At 36.8% G+C, this 23,840-nt stretch overlaps 1 protein-coding gene across 1 annotated transcript in view; it reads left to right on the plus strand.

Moving 5' to 3' along the window:
• Nucleotides 1-23,840, plus strand: part of LOC128552120 (uncharacterized) — a gene marked incomplete at its 3' end in the record, with an annotated part of 62,131 nt that overhangs the window by 5,530 nt on the left and 32,761 nt on the right. Inside the window, exons 4-10 of the mRNA XM_053533139.1 lie at nucleotides 2,232-2,414; nucleotides 11,491-11,606; nucleotides 13,026-13,188; nucleotides 18,104-18,240; nucleotides 18,818-18,986; nucleotides 20,007-20,134; nucleotides 21,770-21,932. Coding sequence (XP_053389114.1) covers nucleotides 2,232-2,414; nucleotides 11,491-11,606; nucleotides 13,026-13,188; nucleotides 18,104-18,240; nucleotides 18,818-18,986; nucleotides 20,007-20,134; nucleotides 21,770-21,932 — 1,059 coding nt within the window. The remainder of the gene's footprint in view (nucleotides 1-2,231; nucleotides 2,415-11,490; nucleotides 11,607-13,025; nucleotides 13,189-18,103; nucleotides 18,241-18,817; nucleotides 18,987-20,006; nucleotides 20,135-21,769; nucleotides 21,933-23,840) is intronic.

The raw sequence follows: 23,840 nt of genomic DNA on the forward strand, positions 1-23,840 counted from the left end.
GACGCGACCAGCGACCGGCCAAACTGATTCCCAAGGGTCATATTTGCCCCCCAATAACGACCAAGCTGGACCGTTCCGGCTTGAAAATATCTGAAATCCGCCGAATTTTCACGACTTTCGCCTTATAGCAAACATAACTAGAAATTGGTTTTGTAAAAAAGCACATGTCTCCCCCAATGCAAAGTCCTATAGGCAAGAAGTCAGTAGGGGTCAGGAGCGAAAGTCAAAGAGACACTGATGGTTGGCTGCAATAGGGATCATCTACTTGGCATGTCCAGTTATCCCGCTAAATTTCAACACTATTGGCCTAGTGGTTCTCAAGTCACTGTTCAGGCTCCTGTGACCTTGACCTTTGATCAAGTGACCTCAAAATAAATAGGGGTCATCTACTCTGCATGTCCAATCATCCTATTAAGTTTCAACATTCTAGGTCAAGTGGTTCTCAAGTTATTCTCCAGAAATGATATTACATGACCAGGCCCCTGTGACCTTGACCTTTAATAGACTGACCCCAAAATCAATAGGGATCATCTACTCTGCATGTTCAATCATCCTGTGAAGTTTCAATATTCTGGGTCAAGTGGTTCTCAAGTTATTGATCGGAAATTGTTTTCCATGTTCAGGCCCCTGTGACCTTGACCTTTAAAGAGTGACGCCCAAAATCGATAGGGGTCATCTACTCTGCATGTTCAATCATCCTATGAAGTTTCAACATTCTGGATCAAGAGGTTCTGAAGTTATTGATCGGAAATGGTTATCAATGTTCAGGCCCCTGTGACCTTGACCTTTGATGGAGTAACCCCAAAAACAATAGGAGTCATCTACTCTACATGACCAATCATCCTATGATGTTTCAACATTCTGGGTTAAGTGGTTCTCTAGTTATTGATCAGAAATGGTTTTCAATGTTCAGGCCCCTGTGACCTTGATCTTTGACGGAGTGACCCCAAAAACAATAGGGAACATTTACTCTTCATGTCCAATCATCCTATGAAGTTTCAACATTCTGGGTCAAGTGGTTCTCTAGTTATTGATCGGAAATGGTTTTCAATGTTTAGGCCCCTGTGACCTTGACCTTTGACGGAGTGACCCCAAAATCAATTGGGGTCATTTACTCTACATGATCAATCATCATATGAAGTTTCAACATTCTGGGTCAAGTGGTTCTCTAGTTATTGATCGGAAATGGTTTTCAATGTTCAGGCCCCTGTGACCTTGACCTTTGACGGAGTGACCCCCAAAACAATAGTGGTCGTCTACTCCAGCAGCCCTACAACCATATGAAGTTTGAAGGTTCTAGGTCAAATGGTTCTCCAGTTATTTCTCGGAAATGAAGTGTGACGTACGGACGGACGGGCGGACTGACGGGCGGACGTTCTAACGAAACGGTAATTATGTGACACCCCCATTGTTCTCTCTATTGTTCTATCAGTCACATAAAAGAAAAAGGTCACATAAACAGAACGGAATGAATGACATCAAAGAGAAAGTACCGTTATGCAGTCACTTAACCATCATTTCGCGGGCACGGAAAGACGGACGGAAGGACGGACGGATGGACGGACAGGGCAAAAACAATATGTCTCCCCCAGAGGGGGAGTGTGGAGACATAATAATTACTGCTTGATTGAAAATTTGCAAGTTTGCACCGGCCGAATTAATACATAGAACATCAAGAATGCAAGAAGCTGTAAAAAATACTTTTTATCAGCATGATAATGGCTAACTGATAAGTGACTCTTCCCCCCGAATAAAGACCACCTGTGAACAAAGACCACTTTTGCTTGTTCCGAAGAGTGGTCTTTGTTCACAGGTTTGACTGTACTACCTTCGCATCGTGTTTTCGCGTTTTCTCATCGTATTATCTCGCCGGTTCACGACTTCGATTTTCACCCTAACCAATCAACAGGAGAAAGGGGCGAAACATCGACTGTCCAAACAGAACACCGCAGTTACATGAACAGTTTAGGCACATGCCATCATAGAAATGAGGTTAGAAAATATATCTTAAATTTGCAAATAATCATATTAAAGGTCGAAAATAGTAAAGTTCCTTACGAGCTTAGGATTGCTTCCGAATAGGATGAAGGACAATTAGATTTAACAAAGCCACTACTAGTCAACCGCTATTATGAGAAAGTCAGGGTGAAATACACTTTGAGCAAATAATTCACAAATTGATGGCACCTACTTATATATTAAATCATTTTACTGATTTTGCTCATACTTAGATGATTTGCCAACAATTACCGGAGGATCAGAGACCATAACCGACACAGCCACGTCACAGACAGTACACACTCTAGCGATCACAGACACAGACAGTCTCAATTTCCTCGGAGATACAGTCGTAGGAATCACGTCAACATCTCCCGCCACAACAGAATTCTCCATAGGAAATGACGGTACTGATTGTAAGTATATATAAAAAGACCAACTTTAGTGAAATGATGCATATTATTTTATTTAATGTGAAACAACTGAAAGTCAAAAAAAAAAGGGTTTACATGATATTAACCCACACGACTGATTCTGCTTTTGCGACCAGTGTAGTTCATGATCTGCACTGTTCACCATTCAGTCAGTATTTTTTTGGTAAACATGCCTTTTAACAGTTACTAAAAATGGTAATGTCCAGTTTGAAAGATGGACAAGTTCATTATAGAAATCTAGACGTGTAAGGGTTAAAGCGGCATGCCTCCAGATCGTTCGACGACAAAATATATATTTTTTAGATATCTTGAAATAAATGCTCTATTTCTTAAGAAGCCTTTAAAACTTAATTACTGACAAACTTTATGTTACGGAAACACATGAGAATTTGCTGTTTTTACTACTTTTTACGATGAAAATCGAAAAGCGTTTGTCACGCTTTTACTCCAGGTAAACTATCTTGATTATAAACATCTATATTTGAAGGCATTATTCACTACTTCAGCTATATCGCTACTGGTTACGACGACGGGATGTCTTTATTGTCGCGGCGGTCCGGGGTTTGATTCCCGACGCGGTCTTCTTTTTTTCTTGATTTGGAATTTTAAAATATTTTAGAAACAAAAATTCATATTCTAACGTTCATAATATGACCAAACTTCAATTTGAAAGAAAGATTATTTTTTAGCCAAATCTGGAGGTCAGTGCCTAATATATTGCATCCTGACGTGACCATAACTGTTAATAAACGACAGCATATGCCATGCAGGGCTTTTGAATGCCCCTAAGAAATAACCCAAAATCATCACTAGTGTGACTAGTATAGCTATTTCAGCCAAAATGCAGAAAATAATGTTTAAAACAAAAACTTCTTATCTTATAATTTCTTATCATTTAAAAGCACAATAAATGTAAATGGGTCCAGTGTATCATTCCTGGGACAAGAGGGGTAAAAAATTTCAAATTGTTTTTTTTTTTACTATTTTCCTACAATTTCGATCGAAATAGCCATACGTTGGAGTAAATTGAGAATACTTATCGGCGTTTCTTAAAGCTTCGTTTGGACACTTTTGTCATTTATGGCCAAATAATTAAGAATGCAGTTTAACAACCTGTTAACTTCTTTATTGCTTTTTATTGATGTCGATTGAAGCAAAAGTCAGAAGAAATCCTCAACAAGTATAGACAAAAATATCAATTCCATTCAAAATTCAACAAAACTTAACTTAAAGGTAGAATGCGCTTAAGTTGAAGTTACAAGGTTCCGTTTCGACATTTTGATATAGAATGCAGCTTATTCCTTATGAGGCCAACATTTTTTTATTTTCTGGTTTACGGGAGATTTTTCAAAAAATTAGGGTCGGGGGGGACAAATAAAAATAAAAATAAAAGTCCCAATTTTGAGCAGTCGACCAAATAAATAAAAATAAAACATCCAAAAGGATACAATTTTTTTATTTTTTGTAAACCACAGAAAACGAAGCTTGCAAGCTTAAATTGCATACACACTCACAAATGACCTATTCTGAACTGGTTTATTTCTCATCATCTCAGTATACTTTTGTTTTCTTTATGTGTAGCTTGTATGAATAATGCCATTTTCAAAGTCACCAAGGATATGCACTATCTGTGTTTTTGTATGTATCTATTTTGAAGTAAAAATAGACTCATTATTAAATATACATATACCACAGTTGACATTATCATATCGTAAGACCACTGCATAATATTTATTATTTAAACATGAATAAAAACTGCTTTAAAATGGGTATATGCAATGACTACTTTAGGTCTGCATCCTGCATACATACATATTGATTGGCTGGAGAGGGAGTCTTAAAAGATAGGCATTGTCATACTAGAAATGAAAAATTATGAATTTATAAATATTATGCACACTCAGTGACACTGGCTTTAAAATTAAATTGCTTTGGTTAAGTTTCAGTGGCTTGAATATTGTTTTATATTTTGCTGACTGTCAGTGCCACCTATATTGTACGACAAGTCAAAACAATCTGAATTTTGGTTCAGCTAAAATGTGTACAAAATAACAACCTTATCAGCCGATGTTCAGACAACAATATCGGACTCGGAGATTTATAAGACTCTTCACTGAGATGGGACTTAGAATTAATAAGTTCTGAGTCGGAAAAAACATTTATTATTGGATATGTCATTATGTGTTCCTCAGTGTCAAAGGCACATGTGGCATATAGTGTCTGAATATTTGTCCCAAACATACTTTCAAAGGGTCTTCTTACAGATTTTGTCGGTATACTTTATTAAGTGAACATGACAAATTATATATTGCTCAGAGTTTCATGTTTCATAATTATCTTTTGAGTTATAGTACCTGGCTAGAACTTGATCCTAGGAACTATTGAGATAATCTTTTATATATGGCCAATATCTTCACTGGATTAGATTGCCCGTCACAAATATTATACAACCGTTAATCTGACGGTCCAGTTATTTTGACTAGTTTGAATCTTTTATCACATGTAGCATTGTCAAGCATTTGCAGGGATATGTCATTTTACATCGAAATTGCACTTTGTTTCGAACAGAACTACTGAAAACTATGGTATTAGTTAGTTTTTCTTCTCTAACCCTCAAGACTTTAAAGTAAAAAAAAATATGTTTAGCAAGTTGATACTCACTTTTGCTTTTCCATTTTGCCATTTCTTTGGTTTCTTTCCTTTTTATCAATTGTGGTATTTTTCTGACAGTCCCACATGAATTCGATCGTTGTCCAATTATAATATACAGACAACAAATCTTGTACATGTGATACGCCAGATTTTTCAACATCTGGACAGCTTTGATACTGATAGTGAAGGCCATTTTTCGTAGGTGATTACTCCTAATGTTGAGCTTTAGGTGCCGTTATTTCTACTCAGATCCAATTTCTTTACAACACTTGTTATCTCTGCCAACTCATTCCAAAGATTATTGTCTGTAAACTTGTATATTTTTCCAATTTAATTTCACACAATTTACATTTATGCAGGCCGCCATTTTTCATGCGTCTACTGATCTAGATTAAAAACCTCTACCATACTTTTAAACTTTTATTTTTGGCAGCAGCAATTACGGACAGTCGGCGGGTAAAATGAAAATAAAAGTACTGAAAATGACTTTTATTTTTATTTTGTTTTGTCAAAAAATAGGGTCGGCGCTCCCGTAAACCAGAAAATTAAAAAATGCTGGCCTGATATAGAATGCAGCTTATTCCTTATGAGTTTTTGTGTTTAGTAGTTTTGATATTTCACACGTCTAGTGAAATCCATTTTTAATGAACCGTTATTTTACGTCTGCCAGACTGGTTTCGTAAATCGCTCTCAGTATTTACCCAACAAATATCGATTTACTTATTACTCATCGTATTTTCATATAATAATATCTTTAATGTGGTTTATCACATGTTTGACGTCGCGTGAGTGTAAATAAAGCCGTCAAATAAAAATGATAATACACTAGTGTAATGTAGGGATAATACACGTTTATTTGTGTATTAACGTCTGCAATAGCCCGCGGGATTGTTTGTGACCGAAGGTCGAGGTCACAAACATATCCCAAGGGCTTCTGCAGATGTTAATACACAAAACAAACGTGTATTGTCGCTATTCTTGCATAAAAATATATTTCACGACGATTTATGTATTGTTTTCATACGTGATGACTTGACGATTCCGGTACATTTTTTATTTACCATTCCAGTTGTTCTTGGAAACGGTAAACATGTTATAAATACCCGTATCCAGGCCCCGGAAATAAACAACGCTATCAAAAGCACCTCCTGAAGGTTTTTAAGCGATTTTTTATCTCTCATTATTACAAACATAAAATTACCAATAATTGTTCATATCATTTCACAATTTGGTGGACTCGATCACAATTTCAAGAATAATAACTTTGCATTCGAGTTATATTGAGTATGGACACGCAGTTGGAGTACGGATAAGTACGAACGTAGTGTCAAGTTTCCAAGCTGTTTATATAGATTCTTCGAGAAATTAGATGAAAACATACCGACTGATACTTACCAAAATCATAAATATAATACCTAAAAACGAACAATAGCACAGGTTACACGCGATATTTACAATAACTGAACAGATGCTTTGTAAAGGGAGTGAGCTCTAAGAGAAGCTAGGGCGTACATTGATGGGGGCAGTACGTTTGGGGTTGGAAACAGATACAGCTAAACATACTATGGGTTACATTGTATTTATAATGGTACAAGATGAGGTTGTTAAGGAAGAAACAAGACGCAGATGCCAAATATCAGTGTGCGTAAAAATACATACATATATCCCTGGCAAAGCATTTCAAAAATAAAAATCGGGTATTAAAAGCACGTGAATTGCCTTGTTTGCACACGATTTTTCTCCCGTTAATACATGGGTGAATCCAGTGAAAAAAGTAGTTTTTATGCAAGAATAAAGCTTTGACGTCGACGTCATTTACAGTATAGGAGACGTTGGTCTTTACTTGTTTATATAGTAAAAGAAAGTAGATGTGTTGATGTTTCAGGAAAGGATAACATGTGATAAAAAGAATATTACATTTGTGCCTTTCCAGATTGAATTTATTAAACTCGTTTATTCAACTCGTTTTATAAATTCAATATGAAAAGGCACTCATGTAATATCCTCTATATAACAAGTATTATATTTATATCGTAGTTACCATTTATTCGGCGAACGCCGTCTAAATTCGTTTTCGTTACCTATGCCACGTGACTTCAGTTTGCAAATCAAACTACTTGATAACGCATTATAGATAATTTATCAAAATGGAAGATTTATGCAACACTCTGCCTGATTGGACGAGAGTGTCAATTTCTTTCACTCTGTTGATTGTGTTACGCTGAGTGAAATGTAGACAAAGCGTTTATCCTAAACGACGCTGTTCACAGTTTTAAAACTAACTTTGGCTCAGTATATTTAGCAAGAATATTGATATATCTCAGAATGATAAGTAAGTTTAATAAATATGATAAAAACCTGTTCAAATACCAACATATATCAAATTAAAGAAAGAGCTGAATACGGTCTGCGTATCACATGAATAAGGGTGTGATAAGAGTCTTTTATGTAGAGAAGTGCTTTTTAAAAGATTTTCCTTGTTACAATAATTGTCGTCTGTATATGAAAAGGTTTCTTGCTTTTGTGACTTATTCAGATTACATATTAAAATGAGTACTTGTTTGCTTTGATATATTTGTTATAAATTATTTAACTGATTTATTATATATGAATATTTTTCTTTAGTATGGTATGCAAATATTGAACTCAGTTGAAATCTGTTTTATTATATATATGCTATATAATGACTGAATCTCATTACACTGAAATGAAGGTACGCTGCATACAGTTTATCTATTTGATATGACTATGGTCAAACTTTGCTTATGAAACAGAAATATTGAAATAATTACAATTGTTTGTTTTGCTTGACCTTCACATTTTCATAGGTGTGACGTCATTGTCCAAAGATTCATGAACAGCGAATATGCATTTGTTAAAGCGGGATAAGTTGGCCTATTTTAGAAATAAATAAAAATAATAAATAAAACAATCCTTTAATTGATTTTTTCTCATGTATTCTAATCAAACTTGATTTGTAGCATCTTTATTAGGCCCGCAGCCAACTTTGTTCAGCTGGGACATTTGACCCCTTTTAGGGGCTGCTAGAGCTAAAACTAGAAATGCCTTTATACAGCGTCTCATGAACAGCTTGGTGGTTCTTTGTCATACCTGGTCTGGAGCATCATTATAAGGTCCTCTTCCAAATTTATTTATATAGGAACTTGGGCCCTATTAGGGACCACTATAGCTAAAAGTAGATATGCCTTTCTTCGCATTAACCACTAAAATGTAATGGATTTTTATCAAACTCGATGTGTAACAATATCGTAAGGTCTCCTGCTATTTTGTTACAAATGGGGATAGGGACCAATTTAGCTAAAAATATAAACGCGTTTAATGACCTCTTCTCATGAACCGCTTCATGAATCTTCATCAAACTAAGTGCTGTAATTATTCGTCTAAGGATAAACTAAACAAAATTGCAACCCTACGGAACCTTTAATTGCGAACAATTAAAAGAGAACCATTTAAATTGTTAAAGTGCGGTGTTTAGTTTTGCAATTTGAAAAATGTTAGATGAAAGATGAATGTTAGATGAAAAATTCATAAACTTCTTTCCTTATTACAATTCGCCGACCATCATTTTTAAAGATATTTCTTGTAAACTGATGTTTTAACAAAATCTACACGAAACTAAAGAGAAAAATTTAAAACAAACTATCAAAAAAGTAATAATAATAACAATGTAATATAAAACTTGAAAAATATAGAAAAGGCTATTTCAATTGTTGCATACTTAATTGCCACTTTTGTCTTTTTAAAATAGATATAGTTTTTGGTCATTTTCAAGAAGCAATTTTTCTGTCATATAACCGACGTTGTCTAATAACTTGAAGCAGTGAGCACAAATCCAACTTTATAGCGAGAAAGCTTGGTATATTAATTGCAAGATTCTGCTAGTCTAGTACAGTCTGTGCATAGTTTTAAAAAGATATTAGCAAATAATCTAACGTTGTTATTATTTTGACACGTTATCATTTTGACTTGGTTATCACTGTGAATCTCACTTTGACTAATATTTGTGAAAGTTTTGATAAACTTGCCTGGGAACCCGTTGAACCGTTAAACTTTATTTCTGTCAGAATAATTTGTATATTTGATATATTGATAAAATAACACATAAGGACAGATAGTGCTTGCATGACTCCCTTTTCATGCTTCATTGCTATAACTATTGTTGAATTCCCTTACAGAAGCAAGCCTCTGTGGCGTACATGCTGCGTATTTGCTGTGTATATGCCGCGAACACAGTAGTACGCCAGAGGAGTACATTTTACATACACCGCATGCCGCGTACTATTTCGACGAGTACACAGCATGTACGCAGGAGGTCACTAGTACACTTCAAGTACGCAGCACAGACTCTGAAAATTTAAGGAGTACACTGCATGTACGCAGGAGGGACTTGTACAAGAAAATAGTACACTGCATGTACACCGCAGATACTTCGAAATTTATAACACTTATATTTAGTTGCATTAAAGTTGTTTCCCCTTGATGCAGTTACGCCATTTTCTTCAGATGTTTACCAAATTAATGCTACAAAAATTGATTTATTTCATTGAAAAGTGGATGAAGAAAAGCAAACTAATTTATTTGATAACATCAATCTGCATTATTTTGGTAAGGGTAAATACTTATTGATGCATGTCACTTATCTTTTTTCTGTTTTTTTCTGTCCAAATGATCAGCATTTGCATAAGAAAGTTGGTGGGGTAAGGAATTTACATTATCACAGCAGTTTCGCCACAGGAGTACACAGCATGTATGCAGCAGGAGTACACAGCATGTACGCCGCAGGAGTACACAGAATGTACGCCGCAGGAGTACACAGCATGTACGCCGCAGGGGTATAGTACACCGCAGGCTCATTTGCATGTGAAAAGTGTATGTGCCGCGTACATGCTGCGTACTATTTCCCGCATACTAAATTCCTCCAGCGTACATCCTGTGTACTATGTAGTCCACAGCATGTACGCAGCAAGTAGTACGCGGCAGAGCTCATTTGCATGTCAAAAGTGTACTACAAACGTACTATCGGTGTATGTGCGGTGTATATCCTGCGTACTATTTAAAGCCCTTGATTTCAGTACACATCATGTACGCATCATATACGCTGTATGTACACAGCAAAAGTACGCAGCAGGCCTTTTTCTTCTGTAAGGGTTGCTGTTAATAATAGGATTTGGGTCATTTGTGGCCGATTTGGGTTCATTATGTCGATAGCTGGATCCCAGCATCACACATCATGTCATATACAATAGTTAAAGGGAACCAGATATTTGTTAGAGCAAGTACTCATTGTAAAATACTATGTATAAATTTGGACCAATCAGAAACAAGTTCTATGAATAGCACCAATCAAAGCTCACGTCTGCTAAGGTATAAATAGGTAGACGGAGGACAGAGAGATCATTCTGTATCCAGCAATAGAAGAAGACACATCGAGGATTCAACTAATAATTTATCCCAGTACCTTGATGAGGACGTTACGGCAACTACACTATCAGGGCGGATAAATTATTAAAAAGAAAACGTTTGAAGTTCATAGACTAAAGAAGAGTTGCAGAATTTCAACAAGGTTTCGAGCTATAGGGCCAGCGCATAGGAGTTTTACCTTAAGGAATGTTGAGAGCTATAGACGATAGCAAATATAGGCTGAGCATCGGAAAGCTGAGGCAGAGACATAGGTTTTGGTGATCTACTGAGAAAGTAGGAGAGTTCCAGCTTATAGACGAGGTTCAGCGTTATTAGCGAAGTACAGCCAAGGCATCAGGGTTATACCTATATGGTAGTTGAATGCTATACGCGATAGCATATAGGCGCTGAGCATCCTGGAGTCAGGACAATCTTATTGAGTTGCAGCTTTAATTAAGAGAACATAGGCTGAGCATCTATGCGATAGGACTCGTGCGTTGTTGTTCAAAGACATTGTCTGACGGGAACTTCGACACAAAGACCAGTCAAGTATATCTCCAGCCTATAGGAGCAAGTTAAGCTGCTGATTTTGAGTTGAAGGTTGATAGTTGAAACATTGAATGATTTTTGCCTGATCCCTGAAATTATTTAGCTCATAACTGAAATCATTTACGAATCATTGGTACACGAATCATTTAGGCAAGGTAGCCGGAGGATATTTTATATACGAGATATTTGGTCTCACCAGCTATACGTTTTAAGAAAGGACATTCTACACCGTTTGTCAGCTAGTCTAAGACATAGTCACCTTAGCGATAGGACCCATCTTATTGTCCAAGATATTAAAGGCGTAGGCACTTTCCTGGGTCATATAACTCGTATCCTGACAGTTTAATTCAATTTGTATTATTTATAGTAGTGTCAAGCACTACTAGAATGCGCATGCACTAAAATCTTTATACATTAAAATTCATTTATTTTCTAGTCGTGATAAACAGTGGTGCTAGTTTAACAGTCGGTACGTATGAACTGGAAGTAACAGTCGAGGACGCTTGCGAAGTCAAAGTATCTGCCACTGTGACAATCACTGTTCAAAATCCGGTATATGCACGTTTTTATTACTCGTTGTTCGGGTCTAAGTTTATTTATAGCTGCACTGGCCACTTCTTCTGCAGAATGTCTTTGGAGAATAATGCAAAATGCCGAAAATACTCATATTTCTGAAGCTTCTCCTAACACTTTAACGTACAATGTTTGAAGTAGCCTACACAACCCGTCTATGTAAAGTCACATTTGCATTCAGAAAGACAGGTAGAACCCAGCAACCGGGTGGGATTTGAACCAATATTTCTTTGCACAAAAGATATGTCACATGATTAGATATCTTCCTGGTTACTGATGATAAACTCGGACAGATAAAAGTCGGCTTCCTTCAAATTATTTGATTGCAATCAGTTATCGTATATAATTGAACATGCCATCTAAAAGCAACCATTTACAACACCAACTGGTGTAAACAATAACAAAATTGGTAAATATTCTATATCAATAAATAACACATTTTTCTGTTTAAAAACATTTATCCAAAATTACAGAGGATGTTTTGTGTGCATGCTCACTGTCAACTTATGAAGGCCTGACATTGGGTTACTTTTCATTACTTGATCCAGAATGACTGTTGCAGCATTTTCGGGGAAGTTTCAATATAATACTATGGAGAATTTTTTTTAAATGTTTATCATCAGTCAACGTTTCTACAGTCCCCATTTTACCTACCTCTTTCAGGGCCTCACTTCGTGCGAGTTTGCTTACTAAATATAAATTTAGATTATGTCAATTTTTCAGCAAATCTTAAGCTTTACTTTGATACCAACCATTGATAACAATTTTCAGAAATAAAAAAGTTACAGGTAAAAAAACCTCATTTTCTGTCCGAGTTTATCATCAGTACCAGTAGAATTTGGAATTTTGCGCGCGTCCATCAAATTATTTTGAACAAGCTCTTTACATACCTTATCAAGCCATACTTCGAAACTTTTTCTCAAAAACACGGTCAAACCTGCACTAGAAGTCACCTGACATTATTTTAGGTGAACTAGTAAAATGAATCATGTCCTGACTGAGTAGTGTTGGACATTATTTACAGTTAAATTTGTCTGCATAAGGGGAGCGGTGGTCTAGTGGATAAGGTGTCGGCCGCTCAATCCAGGGGCCGTGGGATCGAGCCCACTGGGGTCACGACCATGACTTTTCATATTACACCAGTACTGGATTTTCCATGAAGCGGACTCAAGAGTGGTTACAACAAGCTTAAAGCTTTCATCACAATCGAGCTAAAACAAATTAGTATAAACTAAACTAAGCCCATTTAAAGCTTTAATTAGGGCTATACATATGTTTCAGATGTTGCTATATATGAACGCATTTTAACTCACACAGTACAATACTGATTTCTACTGTGTCGTAATATATAGCAGTGATATAATATGGAGTAAATATATATACATGTATTCATTTAAGGCGCCGGTATATGACCCGTCAACACCAGACACATCATACAGCGGGACAATAAGTGACGATACGACTACTGCTACTTCTATATACTCATTCCTTGTGGTTGATACTGACCCAGTCACGTGTACAGTTGATAATACAAACTTCGAAATTAGAGACGCACCACCAAGTAAGTATTCAAATTTATTCTGACACCATAAAATTATGTCATTTAAGAACTCCTTAACTACATTTTTACATTAAAGATGAAATCCCAGTATTTGAAAATGTGCAAGGTTGCAATCACGTGTACAAATGATAATTCGAAATTCAAAATTAAAAGTCGTTCCACCATGTTATTATCAAATTTCATTCTGGAACCATAAATCGTTGCCGACTTTTGCCTTAAAAGTTAAATTGCAATATTTAATAAAGTTGAAAGATGACGAAGAAAATTGCAAGAAAATAATGCAAAGATGAAGACTTAAAGATAAGTCTGATCTGTATAAAGAACTGTCTTGTTATGTCTCCCCCAGGAGACATATTGTTTTTGCCCTGTCCGTCCGTACGTCACACTTCATTTCCGAGAAATAACTGGAGAACCATTTGACCTAGAACCTTCAAACTTCATAGGGTTGTAGGGCTGCTGGAGTAGACGACCCGTATTGTTTTGGGGTCACTCCGTCAAAGGTCAAGGTCACAGGGGCCTGAACATTGAAAACCATTTCCAATCAATAACTAGAGAACCACTTGACCCAGAATGTTGAAACTTCATAGGATGATTGGTCATGAAGAGTAGATGATCCCTAACGGTTTTGGGGTCACTCCGTCAAAGGTCAAGGTCACAGGGGCCTGAACATTGAAAACCATTTCCGATCAATAACTAGAGAACCACTTGACCCAGAATGTTGAAACTTATAGGATGATTGGTCATGAAGAGTAGATGACCCCTATTGATTTTGGGGTCACTCCATCAAAGGTCAAGGTCACAGGGGCCTAAACATGGAAAACCATTTCTGATCAATAACTAGAGAACCACTTGACCCAGAATGTTGAAACTTAATAGTGTGATTGGTCATGCAGAGTAGATGATCCCTAACGATTTTGGGGTTACTCTGTCAAAGGTCAAGGTCACAGGGGCCTGAACATTGAAAACCATTTCTGGTCAGTAACTTGAGAACCACTTGACCCAGAATGATGAAACTTCTTAGGATGATTAGTCATGCAGAGTAGATGACCCCTAACGATTTTAGGGTCAGTCTGTTAAAGGTCAAGGCCACAGGGGCCTGAACATGGAAAACCATTTCCAGTCAATAACTTGAGAACCTCTCGACCCAGAATGTTGAAACTTCATAGGATGATTGTTCATGCAGAGTAAATGACCCCTATTGTTTTTGGGGTCACTCCGTTAAAGGTCAAGGTCACAGAGGCCTGAACATTGATAACCAGTTCTGATCAACAACTTGAGAACCACTTGACCCAGAGTGTTGAAACTTCATAGGATGATTGAACATGCAGAGTAGATGACCCCTATTGATTTTGGGGTCAGTCTATTAAAGGTCAAGGTCACAGTGGCCTGTTCATGTAAAATCATTTTTTTGAAATAACTTGAGAACCACTTGACCTACAATGTTGAAACTTAATAGGATGATTGGACATGCAGAGTAGATGACCCGTATTTATTTTGAGGTCACGTGATCAAAGGTCAAGGTCACAGGAGCCTGAACAGTGACTTGAGAACCACTAGGCCAAGAGTGTTGAAATTTAGCGGGATGACTGGACATGCCAAGTAGATGATCCCTATTGCAGCCAACCATCAGTGTCTCTTTGACTTTCGCTTCTGACCCCTATTGACTTCTTGCCTATAGGACTTTGCATTGGGGGAGACATGCGCTTTTTCACAAAAGCATTTTCTAGTGTTTTGACCAGTTTTTCTTGAAAGTTACTCTGAAGTCGGAAAGCGTCAATATTTTTCAATATTAAGGTCTGAATTTTATGTCTGTGTTGTGTCGTGTCATTTTAATGTGTGTCGTTGCATTAATTATGTTTTCCATATCTAGTTGGGAAAAAAACATTAATTTAGTGATGTCCGTCTGTCTGACTGTCTAATCAAAAAGTTTGGCCATGCAACTTCTCCGACACCACTGGATGGATTTACACCAAACTTCACAGGAGTGATCATTGTCATGCCTGGTTATGCAATCCGGTGTCTTCAGCATTTCAGGTTTGATGATTCCAAGCAGAGTTATAGCCCTTGACTCATCCAATTTCATGATTTTTTGGCCATTTATGTTATTGGGCAGATTTCTACCAAACCTTACAGGTGTTATGAGTGCCAGGCCTAATCATATATATCATCACTATGTTCTAGTTCAGTGATTTTAGCAGAGTTATGACACTTGATGTTTTGTATTTTACATTGCCTAAATGAACTGCTCCAATACAACCAGGAAAGAAACACTAAAATTCATAGAAGTGATAACCAAGCTTTGTTGCGCATTTTGTGGGCATGTTCCGCTTTGTTGTTTTCCTAGCAGAGTTTAACACATTTCAGGAGTGATCAGTGCCAGTGCATATTACCGGCATGTTCTAGTTCAGTATCTGTTAATATTCGGCTTGGTTGTGCCTTCTTGCCATAATGGCACACCTAGTGTCATAATTTTCCGAGGGCCATTATGAAACTAGGTGTGCCATTATGGCTAGAGGGCGCAACCAAACGTTTGTTGACCTTCTTATTATATACCTTCGCCTCATATTCATCCTGTTTTTGTTTTTGTTTTTTTCATATTAGATTCTACATATTTTTTTTCTACACATTTATGGGGCCTAAGCATCATTTGTACTGAATTTTTCATCAACAGTGGCATCATTATTTGACAATCCATCTGAAAATGATTCAGCAACCTTTCACTCGCCATAATGACGTTGCTACATGACGTCAATGTCGGAACGCGCTGACGTTCCGGTTAATATGATAATGGCGTGTGAGCGCACTGTGTCATTATGGCTTCGTCTATAGAGGCCGTATTGACCGTTTAAACGTTTTTTGTTACTATTTATAGTAACGTATATAATAATTCCATTTATTTGTCAGATTTTATGATATTTCAGCGACTTCCTAGTTTCTCTTGTACTACTGGGCAAATTTTATCAGACCTTTTTTATCCCCTTAAGAGGTAAATAGAGGACGGAGACCCATCCACTTATCAACCTTACAATTATATCAATATATATTTTGTATTTTAGCAAAAACATATACGTACACAATTAATGCACATACATGTATACAATCTTAGTCTTCTTGATATTTAAAAAAAGTATATTAGGATTTCTTTAGATTAAAGGACTTTTTTCGGATATGGACCTGATTTCTATCAAACCTAACAGGGGTTATCAGTGCTAAGCCTAGTTATGCATATCTAATGCATTACAAGAGGAAACGATGTCCCCAATAAAAAATGTTGACTCAGTACCTCCTGGCGAAAAAATGCAGATGACTCGCATTTTTAGCTCACCTGTCACATAGTGACAAGGTGAGCTTTTGTGATCACCCTTCGTCCGTCGTCCGTCCGTGCGTGCGTGCGTCCGTCCGTCAACAATTTCTTGTCTGCACGATAGTGGTTTCATTTATGATTTTATTTTAACCAAACTTGCACACAACTTGTATCACCACACGATCTCGTTTCCTTTCTTGAACTGGCCAGATCCCATTATGGGTTCCAGAGTTATGGCCCCTGAAAGGGCCAAAATCAGCTATTTTGACCTTGTCTGCACAATAGCAGCTTTATTTATGATTTGATTTTTACCAAACAGGCACACAATTTGTATCACCATAAGATCTCGGTTCCTTTCTTGAACTGGCCAGATTCCATTATGGGTTCCAGAGTTATGGCCCCTGAAAGGGCCAGAATTAGCTATTTTGACCTTGCCTGCACAATAGCAGCTTCATTTATGATTTTATTTTAATCAAACTTGCACACAACTTGTATCACTATAAGACCTTGGTTCCTTTCTTGAACTGGCTAGATTCCATAATAGGTTTCAGAGTTATGGCCCCTGAAAGGGTCAGAATTAGCTATTTTGACCTTGTCTGCACAATAGCAGCTTCATTTATGATTTGAATTTAATCAAACTTGCACACAACTTGTGTTGCCATAAGATCTCAGTTTCTTTGTTGAACCAGCCAGATCCCATAATGGGTTCCAGAGTTATGGCCCCTGAAAGGGCCAAAATTAGCTATTTTGACCTTGTCTGCACACTAGCAACTTCATTTATGATTTGATTTTAACCAAACTTGCACACAACTTGTATCACCACAAGATCTTGGTTCCTTTCTTGAACTGACCAGATTCCATCATGGGTTCCAGAGTTATGGCCCCTTAAAGGTCCAAAATTGGCTATTTTGGCTTTTGCAGCCATATAGAGACTTCATTTGTGGTTTTATTTGATACAAACTTCCAAAATATCTTCAACAACAATAAATCTTGGATTCCATGACAAATCAGATCCAATTGTAGGTTCCAGAGTTATTTTATATCTGATTACCTCCCCTGATTGTAGTCAAAATGGATTTATATCAGTAAGTACTTATAGGACTTGTTTGAAATTTCATTATCGTCATTAGTTGGACTGAGCCAATCAGGGTAGATAACTATGGACTGATTTTATGTCAAATTACCTCCCTTTATTTCAAATTAAAATGGGTATATGTCCGTAACTAATGAAGATACTGGTCTGAAATTTCATTTATGTCAACAGATTTATTTGGCAGATCCTTCTTTTGTACATTTTCTTTTTAATTACTTCCCTTTTACGTTACTATAAATAGCTTATTTTTAGTAACTTTTTTATTATTGGCCGTAGGGAAAAACCGAGACCACTTTTCTATGGTACAACATGGATGGTACCTCCAATTTTTAGGTGTTTTTTGACATTTCTGTAACTTGTAAGAATTTTTTTTTTCTTTTTGGTTAAATTTCTTTCCTTTGTTGTTCCTGTCCTTTGGACTTAGATATTTTTTCTGAGGACCTTCTTGTCGTCAAGTGCAATGATAACAGGTGAGCGATATAGGGCCATCATGGCCCTCTTGTTTTTTCTCTTGGCAGATAAAGAAATTTGGCTTAAAGACGTTGCTACGACCGACCTCCATTATGATGACACTGCAGTTGAGGGCATGGGTATTAGTTGTACGGATGGATCCACTGCGGCACTAAGAACGTACACTGTTAATATTACTGACGCGGTAATTCGTCTTAATGCATTCGCATATTGGTAAGGGAGAAAGAGGGAGAGGGAGGGAGAGAGAGAGAGAGAGGGAGAGGGAGGGAGAGGGAGAGAGAGAGAGAGAGAGAGAGAGAGGGAGAGAGAGAGAGAGGCAAGTGAATGCCGAAACCGCGGTTGCTGACAAAGAAGATCTCAGTTGCCTCCCCTCGCCCCGCTGACGTCGCACACACAAAATATTGAAGTATAAACCGACCATTTAACGTCTGAAAGTTAGTTGAATAGTTTCATATGCAAAATAATTTTACTACCGAATTAGATTTCAAACCAATAGTAGTGAAAGAAAAAAGAAAATGCATGAATTTAGCGACCTTAACCACTAAAGAAGTTTTCACCCATCTTGAAATGTATAAAAAACACACTTTATTTTGATCGAATTGAGTTTATTTCAAATCCGTTGCAACCAAGATTTAGTAATTATGCGTGTTTTGTCACAGAAATTTGGCGGATACCTTCCGACATGAGTGTTTGCAGTGTATTACTGTAAATCTGTTAGATAGTTAATTAGAAATTTGCCTCATACAGGTACTTTCTTTCAGTTGCCGGTTTTATCAGACCTTGGAGTGACGACGAATGTCGGGGATGGAGCAGCGAGCGGCACGTCCGTCTATCAGTTTACCGTGGACGACCAAGATGACGTGGTCACGTGTACATCATCTGACCCAGACTTTACTGTAAATTCTGTTGATGGTGTGGCGGGAACACAAAGTGAGGCAACTCCTGTTTTAGTCATTATTTATTGTCCCCCACCTTTTTCGAAGAAAAAAAGAGGGAGGCATAGAAATAGGCTTCGTCCTTCCATCCGTCCGTGTTTCAACCCGTACTTCCGTCACACATCGTGTCCAGTCCATAACTCTGTCATCCATGAAGGGATTTTAAAATAACTCGGCATAAATGTTCTCCATAATGAGACGAAATGTCATGCTTAAGACGCAGGCCCCTATCTTCAAGGTCAAAGTCACAGTTAGAGGTCAAAAGTTTCGTGTCCGGTCCATAACCGTGTCATTCTCATCAAGGGCTTTCAGCATGACTTGAAACAAATCTTTCCCATAATGAGAGGACGTGTCATGCACATGACCACTTGCCCCAAGGTTAAGGTCACATTAAGGTCTAGGGTTAAAAGGGATTGTTTTGTATTTAGTCTGTTACTCTGTCAGTCATGAAAGAATTTTAAATGAACATAACAAAAATATTCCTTATAATGAGTTGATGTGTCATGTGCAAGACCCGGACTCCTAGCTCCAATGACAAGGTCACACTTAGAATTCAAATGTTAAAATGTATGTTTGTTTACGGTCACTAACACTGCCGTTCATCAAGGGGTTTTAAAATTGCTTTGCAAATTCTAAGTTGAAGTACATGTATCATGTGCAAGACCCAGACCCCTAGCTCCAAGGTCAATGTCACCTTTGGAGATAGAACTTGAGTCAGTGAAACATTTTATCTTACTTCCATTTGATTTAAGATTTGAATGCTTAACAATTACACATTAAACAGGGCATCAAGCCTTCATTGTTTAAATTAAAAGATACATTTTAGTCACGCATTTAATATAAAAATCAAAAGATATTTTATTAATTTTACTTGGCTTAGTGTATCTAAGGGATACGTGTTGATATTACATTAAAATATACTTTTCCGACTTGACGTTAGCTTTGCGTATTTGAGGGGTACAGTCATGAAAAGATACTTAATAATTTTTCAGTCTGGTTTTGAAAAAAATTACAGGATTTGATATAGAGACAGCAGTAGTCCTTGATGCAGCCACAACGCCTTCATATTCATTAACACTGTCTTGTCTAGATGGTGTTAATGCAGCAGTAACAGATACACTCACAATAACAGTGTCAGATACTGTAAGTAGTTCATATTGATAAATTTAGATCAAAAACATACGTTTTAACTCTAGCTTCTGATTGGTTGGCCTTAGGGTTAATCATGACACATTCGCACCCTTATACTCATACCAGACCCACCTTTTTCAAGCTCAAAATTCAAAAGGGTGTTAACATGAGTCTGAAGTCCAGTATTTAAACCCAAGATTATAAGACTGAGTAGAAGGGCAGTTACAGTTCTCACCTGATTGTTGGATGTCCGTGGTCCGTTAGTCCTTTATCCACAATTTCTTTGAGATTATCTGCTAGTTCCGACCAAAATTCACAGAAATGTAGTTTTCCCTTGCCTCAAACCCTAGGTCATCCATGCAGAATTCTGGCCAAAGCAACGAAAAGGAACACAAATAAAAATATTTTCCTTCGAAACAGCTGGCACAACTTTTGATTAATTTCACAAGTTACCATAAATTATTGTGCTTTGTTAAAACATGGCCGACCAGCTGTGGGGCTAGTTTCCGTTACATGGCTATAAAGATAATTTTGAAAACCTTCTTCCATCTGAAACTACTGGCCCGATTTAAAAATAATTTTACAGCAATGTTCCTTGTGTGACACTATACCAAATGTTTTCAAATAATTCTTTTCCCTTACAAACATGACCTTTGTGGAGCAGGCTAGTCTTCTCTATATAACTGTATGGAAAACTTTGAAAACCGCCTCCTGGCTAACTGTTTGCCCGATTTAAAAATAATTTGGCAGCAATGTTTCTTTTGTTACCCTCTATCAATATCTTACAAACCATGTTGATTTGTAAAAAAAACCAAAACATGAGTGCTTGGGGGCATGGCTAGTTTTCTCTATATGTCACCCCTACTGAAAGGTCCAGCCAAGTTATCTTATGAGATACCTACACACCTTGAACAACACTATTTTTAATGCCATCATTTAATATGATGGATAACTGATAATAAATTTTAGCATCTTGCAATGATAATATTTATATTTTATCACTTTGTATTCATGCAATGTCAAATAACAATTCACTTTGTATTCACGCAAAGCCAAATAACAATTGACCCATCTCAAAATTACCAGTGGGTATAGATGAATGAAACTTAAGAAAACTTTCATAATTATAGTTGCATGCGACTGAAATGAGGAATAACATGTAATAATGTTGATGCTAAGGCCTGAAAAATGTTTGTTTCAGGTATACCGACCTACCTTAAATTTTTGTTCAGACCCTAAATGTTTTTATTGCCTTGAAGAATTTATTTTTCAATTTTTTAATAAAAAGTTGCTATACTGTACTACTTATGCTTTAAACATGGTCAGTGATATTAGAAATCAACTAACTGATGCTCTTAAGGCATAACCAACCCGCTTATTTGTATTCATTATTTTGACACAAAAATAATTTCCGAAAAGTCTCACTTAATGAAAAAAAGTCCTAAAAAAAAACCATAACTTTATCGACCTATTTACCCTATATTTGAGCATGTAACTGGAAACAAACCATTCTTATGTTATATTATGCCTAAGGAGATCTTTGGAAATATGTATATACATTTAAATAAAGGAGCAGACGGTAAGCTAATCATTTTCTTAGTTAATTTTATCTCATTTTAATTACTAATAAAGAAAATTACATTTTAGGCACCGGTATTCGATCCAGCTACTCCGGACACTTCGTACACAGGAACAATAAGTGACGACACCACAATTGCTACAAGTCTATACGCCTTCTCCGTGATTGATACGAATGCAGTCACGTGCACAACCGATAATTCGAAATTCGAAATACGAGATGTTCCACCAAGTTAGTATCTAGATATATTCTGGCACCATACATCCCATTCCGAACAATGTAAAACTGAAAAATCTTAATTCATAATAAATGATGTTCAATCAATTTAATACATTAAGGATGAATTTACAATGTTTTGAATTTGAAATGAAAAAAAAAAAAACTAATTAGTACAGGCAAGAGAAATTAAATGTTTAGATTCTCATCCGAATTTTGGGAAAAATGGGGCGGGTGGGCAATTTTTATTCTTTAGTTTTTACTTGGAAATACGGCAGACCTGGGGCCAATTTGACAAATCAGATTTAGAATATCGCTGTATTGATTATTCTAGTGTTTGTTGCTGTGTCTTTGAATTGCTTGTATGTATTTTCATATATAAATAATTTCATGTCGTAACCTTTAACCCTTAGCCTGCTGCAGGCAAATTTAACAGTCTTTGCAAACAGCTTGGAACCAGATCAGACGCCGATTAAATCGGCGTCTGATCAGGTTCCAAGCTGTTTGCTACTCTGACAATATTTCTGCCAGTTTTGGAGCAAATTGAATGAACTTTACAATTTTAGCAGACGACATTTCCAGCAGACGACAATTTATCTAGCATGCTAAAGGTTAATCTTACTTATAATGTGATGGTAATTCTTTTTTTCTGATGGCTGATTGTATTCTATAAGAAAAAAGTCTACACAACAAATAAGTGTTTGTCTGTTCAGTGTATTTGCAAATTCATATTTAGTTCTGTCAAATTACAACCAACGTCTGTAAAAAAACAATCTGTCATTCCTGCTGCTGAGCACGTGCTAAAAGCTATATAATCATGGAACCGAAAATGATGCTATTGATCATTGACCTAAAACATACAAAATGAGTAGAATCTAGTAGTTTGACACTTGAAAAAATATGTTTTTTTTTTTTAATTAGATGCACTTGTGAACGTAACATATTTAAGTTCTCTTTCCAAATCTGTGGAACAAATTTCGTGGTAGTGCCGCCTACTTTGCACATGAAAATGGCTTGTCGGTCTTTACGACGGAGGCATTCCTCACAATACGGCTGGTCTCCTCCTTTTAAGCGCAGCTGTCTTCTCGCATGAGTTGCCCGACCCGACCAAGCGCCCGTTTGTCGAACGCGCCTCAGATGATCTCCTCGTTGGTTCCCATATTCTTGCCACGGCAAACACATTATTTGGCACGTCTGCAGTATCCTGAGCAATATTTATTTTAGCTTGAATATACGGAGTATATGAAGAGCTATCCTACCGGACCTGTGTCGGCGGCGGCGTCGGCGTCCATTTCGCGTCCACGCCCTGGTTAAAGTTTTTGATACACTTTCGCTCTAGCTCTGTTAATATGTGATAGATTTGCTTCAAACCTGAAACACCCATTCCTCATCATCATCAACATCGATGTCACAATGGCCATAACTCTTGCATCACTATTTCACAAATTATCCCCTCTCTTACTTAAAATTTCAGGTTTAAGTTTTGATACACTATCATTGTACCTCATTTGATACACACTTAAAACAAATTTTCCATATTATCACCTACATCTTATGACAGAGGGACGATCACTACAATACCAATATTTTATGAATGTTGCCCCATTTTTCGCTTAGAATTTCTCGTTCAGTTTCAAGATTATCTTCGTTATAACAATTTGGATAACTCAAACTTGAACAGTTCCTCCTCATCATTGTCCTCATCATATGACACATGGTCTATAACTCTTGCACAAATATTTCATCAATTATGTCCCTTTTACTCAGACTTCCAGTTTTATTTTTATGCTTTTTGCCATTTTTCTGTTGCTGAAAAATGGATTTTATTCAAACTTTAAACGATTGCTCCACCTCATCATCGACATCATATGACACAAGGTCCATAACTCTTGTACCATTATTTTGAGAATTGTATCTTTTTTA

Source organism: Mercenaria mercenaria, unplaced genomic scaffold (genome assembly GCF_021730395.1).
Source record: "Mercenaria mercenaria strain notata unplaced genomic scaffold, MADL_Memer_1 contig_2061, whole genome shotgun sequence".
In the NCBI taxonomy this organism is placed as follows: Eukaryota; Metazoa; Mollusca; class Bivalvia; order Venerida; family Veneridae; genus Mercenaria; species Mercenaria mercenaria.